Source organism: Chelonia mydas, chromosome 24 (genome assembly GCF_015237465.2).
Source record: "Chelonia mydas isolate rCheMyd1 chromosome 24, rCheMyd1.pri.v2, whole genome shotgun sequence".
Classification (NCBI taxonomy): domain Eukaryota; kingdom Metazoa; phylum Chordata; order Testudines; family Cheloniidae; genus Chelonia; species Chelonia mydas.
This window is the reverse complement of record NC_051264.2, coordinates 15,083,238-15,090,787: the sequence shown is the minus strand read 5'-3', so window position 1 is coordinate 15,090,787 and position 7,550 is coordinate 15,083,238. Positions and strand designations below refer to the sequence as shown.

The window sequence follows — 7,550 nt, the reverse complement described above, 5'->3', positions numbered from 1 at the left end:
AGGGTGGGGTCATTTTCCCTATTGCACAGATGAGGAAATTGAGGCACAGGGGAGGGAAGCAGGACTGGGACTAAAACCCTGATTGCCTGAGTCCCACTCCAGTGCTCTTTCCGCTAGGTACCATGACCTAAACGTGGAGGGTGGGACATGGACTAGAGTGCGCGGGGACCTGTCTGCGGGTGGGTGGCTCGTTCATTGATTGCACCCAGCAATGCTGGGGCTAAAGCCCCGAGCGTCTGCCTGTTGAGCTGAGGAACCAGCTGCAGACTCGTAAGTCTCGGCTGTGTCCAGCCACCAAGGGGAACCAGAAATGATCTGTTGATGGGCAGGTTACAGGTGTAATTAATTTCCATTGGAGTCCATGGAACCAGATCCCAGCTGGGGTCAATGGGTCGTAGCTCCATTGGAGTCAATGGGGCCAGATCCCAGCTGGGGTCAATCAGCTGTAGGTGGAGTTATGTGAGGATCTGGCCCACAGATGCTATCCTTTTTGTATGCCAATATCAGAACCATCAGCAGGTCTCAGTGGTGGAGGCTGTGTGATGGGGGTGGGGTTTGGGGGGGGTCAATTCTCCGTTCACAAGCCCCTTTCTGTCTCCTCCCCAGAGCCAGCAGCCTTCTGCCCTGCCCATCACCACAACTGAGCGTCATGGAGCTGCTGGGCCTTGCGCTGCTGTTGGTGACTGGGGGTGCGTGTGTGTGTCTGTACATGGGTCTCTCTGCGGGGGGTCTGCGGGTGCTGGGGAGGTGGGCTTCCGCGTGTGTGGGCACGTGAGATGACCATTGGTCATCCAGCTGTAACTCCTGCCTGTCTCCCCCATAGCCATGGCTCAGGACATCCCCCGGATCCTGCGGGGTTTCCAGTGCCGGGAGCACTCCCAGCCGTGGGTTGCAGCGCTTTTTGATGGGGTCCGCTTCCGGTGCACCGGCACCCTGATACACAACCAGTGGGTGGTGACGGCTGCTCGGTGCAACACCGGCCGGTAAGTCTGTCCCCAGGCTGGGGGGTCAAGGGGCTGGTCAGCATGGGGGAGCCCTCTGAGCTGCAGGGACTGTTCTTCCAAAGGAAGGGGGTTCGCCAGTCTGCCCTTAACTCTGCCCCTTTGGGTGTGTGTGTCCTTAACACCACCTCTTGGGTGTGAATGACTTTAACGCCGCCCCTTGGGTGGATGTGTCCTTAATTCTGCCCCTTTGGATGTGTGTATCCTTAAGTCCCACACTTAAGGATCACTTAAGGATTCACCCTTAACTCCACCCCGCCTTGAGTAAGTGTGTGTCCTTAAGTCTGCCACCTTGTGTGTGTCCTTAACTCCAGCACCTTAAGTGAGTGCCCTTAATTCCACCCCTTTTGTGTGAGTGCCCTTAACTCTGCCCCTTGTACGTGCGGGTGGCGGTGTATGTACATCCTTAACTCCACCCCTTGTGTGAATGCCCTTAACTCTATCCCTTTCATTGTCTCATAGATTCCAAGGCCAGAAGGGACCATTCTGCCCATCCATCCTGCCCCTCCTGCATAGCTCAGGCTGGAGAACCTCCCTTGGGGATGCATTGAGGGTGCTCTAGCTCGACCCCCAGATCTGCGCAGGAGGCAGAAATCCCTGTGGGAGGGTCTCTGGACTGGGCTGCACAGGAGGCCATCCTGGCCCCCTCGCAGTCAAATGGAGTTTTTCCCTGGGTTTCAGTGTGGCCGGCATTTCACGCAGCCACGTCCCCCGTGACCACGTCCCCTTTCTTCTGCAGCACCCTGAACGTCCGCCTGGGGGAGCACAATCTGTGGCATCTAGACTGGTCAGAGCAGCTGACCATGAGCTCCCGGCTCATCCCGCACCCCTTGTACAACAGCAGCACCAGCCAGAACAACATCATGCTGGTGAAACTCCTGGTGCCGGCCAACACGAACGGCGAAGTTAAGCCACTCCCGCTGCCCAGGAACTGCCCCCGCCCCGATTCGACCTGTGTGCTTTCCGGGTGGGGCTCCAGCGCCTTCCAGAAAGGTAGAGGAGCAAAGCCAAAACCAAAACACCAAAACCAAGGCCCAGGTTTCTACCAGGGAGGGTGATGAACCAAATTTCCGCGGGACGGGGATCTGGGAGCTGGGGGTGGATCGCCACCTCGACACGAGTCAGCCGTGCCACACTGGGGCGAAACAAGCGAATGCAGTGTTAGGTTGCGTTAACACCGCTCTGCTCGGCGCTGGTCAGGCCTCAGCTGGAGGACCGTGTCCAGTTTTGGTCACTGCGATATAGTGAGGGCCAGATTCACCTTTTGCGGACCCCGGCGCTTGGACCGGGGCCCCTCCCATGCCCTGCACAGAGCTCCCTCTCTCACTCGGCCTTTTCCCCCCAAAGCCCCACGCACTGCTCGCACGAGGGGGGGGCGGAGAGGAGCAAGGGGTGTGCGGGGCTTCAGGAAAGAGTAGGGGGCAGGCCCGTGGTCTGGGCGCTGCGGCCCCTTCTGAGCGTGGGCCCAGTGCCACGGCGCCATTGTAAACCCAGGACTGTGTATAGAAAGGATGTAGAGGAACTGGAACGGATCCAGAGGCGAGCGACAAAGATGATCAAAGGGATGGAACCGAAGCCCTACGAGCAAAGGCTGAAGGAACTGGGTATGTTTAGTTTGAAAAAGAGGAGATTTGGAGGGGGGACACAATCAGGGTCTTCAAATACTTGAAAAGCTTCCAAAAAAGAGAGGGAGAAAAGTTGTTCTCTCTCGCCACAGAGGGCAGGACAAGAGGCCACGGGGTCAAACTACACTGGAGAAGATCTAGATTAAATCTCAGGACAGGGCCGTCCCTAGCCATTTTGGTGCCCTACACAGCTCCCCCCCCAATGGGGGGAGGGGGCTGGCCCCAGGCCTCTGCAGGGGGGCAGGAGCAGGCTTGGGGGACAGGGGAGCGGGTTGGGGCTGGTTGCTCTACTTCCTGCTGCCTGGTCAGTGCAGGGCAGGCCCGACTCCGCACTCATGGGGCGATGGGAAGTGGAGCGACCCGGCCCCAGCCCGCTCCGCTCTGCTCCCCTGGTTCCAGCCTCAGGAAGGAAAATCTGATTCGGGTTCAATTTCGAACTTTCCGAAATGGAAAATCCGAGGGGGGGGGGGAAAGAAATCAAATTTGAGCTTACTTGTTTTTTTTTTTTCATTTCAATTTTGAAAAATGGTTTTTGAAGTGAAAAAAACCTGGCGAGTCCTGCTGGGAAAATGTCAAAAGTTTTAAATGGGTTTTTATCTCCAGAATTAGCAAACTGGGAAATTCATCGCAGCCGCAACCTTGTTGCCGGGAAAGATTCCGTTTCAAGAAATTGCCATTTTTTGAATAAGAATCCCCCAAAGAGCAACCTGCTCAGGGTGCAGCTGATCTCCAGATTCGGAGTTGGGGAGGGATTTTCCCCTGGTTTGATTTGGCAGAGACCATGGGTGGACTTTTTGCCGCCCTCTGCAATGTGGGGCGTGGGTCGCCTTCTGCGATAATCTGAGTGTATCTCAGGTGATGAATTCCCTCAGTTACCGTGGTCTTCTGCTTTGGTAGCCCCTCGATCTCGCCTGTTCTCGGCCTGTGGCACACAGCGGTTTGATCTCCTGAGGACTGAAATGCGTCGGTCTAATTAAAGTCTTTGGGCGCAGTGCAGGGTAATTGAGTGAGAGTCTCTGGCCTCTGCCATACAGGAAATCAGACTAGACGATCGAACGATCCCCTCTGGCCTAAACTCTATGAATCTATGAGCTCAGCAGAGGAGCCAGAGCGTGAGTCAGGAATCTAGGATGGGGGTGAAGGGGAATCCATCAGCTGAAGCTGTGTTCTTCCCTTAGGAGCCGACACGAAGGCAGTGAGAGGCACCAGGCTGACACCCAGAGATAGATGCTACATGAGAAAGGGACCCAAGATAGATAGATAGATAGATAGAGGGGGTGTATGGGGCTAGATTGATAGATAGATGATAGAGAAGAGCCACACGTAGCTCTCCCGGATCCCAGCCTGGGCTGAGCATTTACTGGAAATTAGGAGACTCTCACTCACTCTCTCTCCCGCAGGTCACAAGTCTCCAGACCAGTCTCACTGCACCCATCAGCTGCTGCACTCCGACGTCCTGCTCTGTGGGAATATCACAGTTCTGTCTGACACCGAATGCCAGGTCACCCACCCCAACCGCATCACCCCTAACATGATCTGTGCCGGCGTGATCCACGGGGGCACCGACTCCTGCCAGGTGAGGGACATGTGGGTAGGTGAATGGGGCATGCCCCCACCCTGGGGCAAGATGGAGGGGTGGGCTGGGGGGTGTCTGGGGCGTGGAGCCCCCTGCTGGGGTAGGACAGAGGGGGTGGGACAAGCCTGCAGAAGTGGTTGAGATTGCCACAGCCTGGGCTGTCCCAGAGCTCAGAGCCAATGATCTCAGCCATCCTCTCTCATAGAATCATAGAATATCAGGGTTGGAAGGGACCTCAGGAGGTCATCTAGTCCAACCCCCTGCTCAAAGCAGGACCAATCCCCAATTTTTGCCCCAGATCCCTAAATGACCCCCTCAAGGATTGAACTCACAACCCTGGGTTTAGCAGGCCAATGCTCAAACCACTGAGCTATCCCTCCCCCCGCTCCGTCCCTTCTGCTTCCGCTTCACGCAAAAACAACTAGAAGGGGCTGGTGGGAACAGATCAGGGGCGAGAAATGACAAATTAACTCTCTCTTCAAAATGCTTCAAACCATCGACTGTCCCATCACCTCACCCTGGCTTGGGGGACACGCTCGGTGATCCCGCAGTTCCCAGCAGCGACGGCAAGGGGCGTTCGGCCCGAAGTGTTTTAGCTGGGCTGACCAGATAGCAAGTGTGAAAAATTGGGACACTTTTTGGGGTGGGAGGGGTCACCATTGCGTATATAAACAAAGCCCCTCAGATTGGGGCATCTGGTCACCCTAGTTTTAGCCCAAAGACTGGGGTTACTCTCTTGGCATCCGATCAATACAGATCCAGCCGTGCGGGACGGACGCGACTTTTCCAGCTGAACCCTCCCCCCTGCGAAATGGCGGGTTTCCGCTCTCCGGGGCAAACAGGGACGTGGAGGAAGTAGCCCGAGATTGTGGCCCCTCCAAGTTGGACATGGCCGTTTGCTGGGCAGCTCTTGTGCGGCCATGTTGGGTTGTTGGTGGTGGAGCTCGTTAATGGCGCTGGGATTGTTCCGATGCCCGGCTGTCTTCATTTGCTTCCAAACGGTCTTCCTTCACCAGCCCTTCTGGAGAAGAGCCCAGGGGCTAGCACCCTAGAATGGGAGTCAGGGCTACTGGGTTCTAGCCCCAACTCTGGGAGTGGGGTCTAGTGGATTAGAGCAGGGGGGCTCGGAGTCGGGACTCCTGGGTTCTTTTCCTGGTTCTGCCGCTGATTTCCTGTATGACTTTGGGCAAGTCCCTTCCTGCCTTTGTTTCCCTTCCTACCCTTAGTCCATTTAGATTGTAACTTCTTGAGGGCAGGGAGTGGCTATATAGTGGGCCCGGGGCCAACGCTGGACCCTCCTGAACTGAAGAGCCCAGCTCAGGTGTAATAGATTCTGTGACTGGCGCAGGGTGTTGGATGCGGTAGGTTACACAAGCCCATATCTTAACTTTAGCAAAGCTTTTGATACTGTCTCCCACAGTGTTCTTTCCAGCAAGTTAAAAATGTATGGATTGGATGAATGGACTATAAGGTGGATAAAAACAACGAGGAGTCCGGACTCCTCGTTGTTTTTGTGGATGCAGACTAACACAGCTACTCCTCTGATGTAAGGTGGAAAGAAAGCTGGCTAGATTGTCAGGCTCAACAGGTAGTGATCAACGGCTCGATGTCTAGTTCGCAGCCGGTATCAAGCGGAGTACCCCAGGGGTTGGTCCTGGGGCCGGTTTTGTTCAACATCTTTATTAATGATCTGGATGATGGGATGGATTGCACCCTCAGCAAGTTCGCAGATGACAATAAGCTGTGGGGAGAGATAGATATGCTGGAGGGTAGGGATAGGGTCCAGATTGACCTAGACAAATTGGAGGCTTGGGCCAAAAGAAATCTGATGAGGTTCAACAAGGACAAGTGCAGAGTTCTGCACTTAGGAAGGAAGAATCCCATGCACTGCTATAGGCTGGGGACTGACTGGCTAAGCAGCAGCTCTGCAGAAAAGGACCTGGATGAGAAGCTGGATACGAGTCAGCAGTGTGCCCTTGTTTCCAAGAAGGCTAATGGCATATTGGGCTGCATTAGTAGGAGCATTGCCAGCAGATCGAGGGAAGTGATTATTCCCCGCTATTCAGCACTGGTGAGGCTACATCTGGAGTATTGGGCCCCCCACTACAGAAGGGATGTGGACAAATTGGAGAGTCCAGCGGAGGGCAACGAAAATGATCAGGGAGCTGGAGCACATGACTTATGAGGAGAGGCTGGGGGAACTGGGTTTATTTAGTCTGCGGAGAAGAGTGAGGGGGGAGTGGATAGCAGCCTTCAACTACCTGAATGGAGCTCGGCTGTTCTCAGTGGTGGCAGATCATAGAATCATAGAATATCAGGGTTGGAAGGGACCTCAAGAGATCATTTAGTCCAACCCTCTGCTCAAAGCAGGACCAATCCCCAGGTAAATCAGAACAAGAAGCAATATTGCAGTGTGGGAGGTCTACTTTGGATATTAGGTTTCAGAGTAACAGCCGTGTTAGTCTGTATTCGTAAAAAGAAAAGAAGTACTTGTGGCACCTTAGAGACTTAGAGACATAGTCTCTAAGGTGCCACAAGTACTCCTTTTCTTTTTATTGGATATTAGGAAACACTATTTCAACAGAAGGGTGGTGAAGCACTGGAATGGGTTACCTAGGGAGGTGCAGGAATCTTCATCCTTAGAGGTTTTTAAGGCCTGGCTTGACAAAGCCCTGGCTGGGATGATTTAGTTGGGGTTGGTCCTGCTTTGAGCAGGGGATTGGACTAGATACCTCCTGAAGTCTCTTCCAACCCTAATCTTCTATGATTCTATGATAGGCATGGCACATTCTCTCTGAAAGGCAGTGCTGGGGAGTGAAGCCTAGCTCTGTCCCATGAGGGACCAGGGTTGGGCTCTCTACGTGTGATGCTTGTCCTATGGACACACTTTGCGGTGCTTGCCCTGCAGGGAGATGCTGGCTCACCACTCGTCTGCCAGAGGGAACTTCAGGGTGTCGCCTCCTGGGGCTTCGAAGAATGCTCCCAACCCAACCGGACTGGCGTGTTCGTCAAGGTGTGCAACTACATCAGCTGGCTGCGGGAGACCATGAGAACTGGCTGACCGTGCCTGCCAGGACGGGAGCGCTGGCGGGGAGACCGCAGAATAAAACAGTGACAATTGTGGCCCTGCTTCTCTGGTGTCTCCTTCCCGCATGGCCACGCCTGCAGCTCGATCCACCTAGGGACTCAGGTGCCCATGCAACACTTACGTGCACGAGACCCCTGCTCATCCCTAACCTCCCCCGGCACCTACATTTCGGCTGGTCCTGCCTAACTCCCAGCCCCGCCCCACCTCTAACAAGGCGCCAGTCGCTCATGCCTAAACCCCAGCGGGATTCTCAAGCGTGC

The 7,550-nt window shown here is 54.9% G+C and overlaps 1 protein-coding gene across 1 annotated transcript; it reads left to right on the top strand.

Annotated features, from left to right (window-relative positions):
• Positions 1–586: 586 nt before the first annotated feature.
• Positions 587–7,263, top strand: LOC102948004 (kallikrein-15). The gene is made up of 5 exons (XM_027830579.3): positions 587–689; positions 824–983; positions 1,741–1,994; positions 4,027–4,202; positions 7,111–7,263. The coding sequence occupies exons 1-5, from the start codon at positions 650–652 to the stop codon at positions 7,261–7,263; spliced, it is 783 nt and encodes a 260-aa protein (XP_027686380.2). The 5' UTR covers positions 587–649.
• Positions 7,264–7,550: the final 287 nt, after the last annotated feature.

What these genes read in the sequence shown, in the direction of transcription:
- LOC102948004 (XM_027830579.3), top strand. Translation starts at nt 650, where the DNA reads ATGGAGCTGCTGGGCCTTGCGCTGCTGTTGGTGACTGGGG. An exon ending in GCTGCTGTTGGTGACTGGGG is followed by an intron (nt 690 to 823) that starts GTGCGTGTGTGT and finishes TCTCCCCCATAG; the next exon opens with CCATGGCTCAGGACATCCCC. An exon ending in GGGGCACCGACTCCTGCCAG is followed by an intron (nt 4,203 to 7,110) that starts GTGAGGGACATG and finishes CTTGCCCTGCAG; the next exon opens with GGAGATGCTGGCTCACCACT.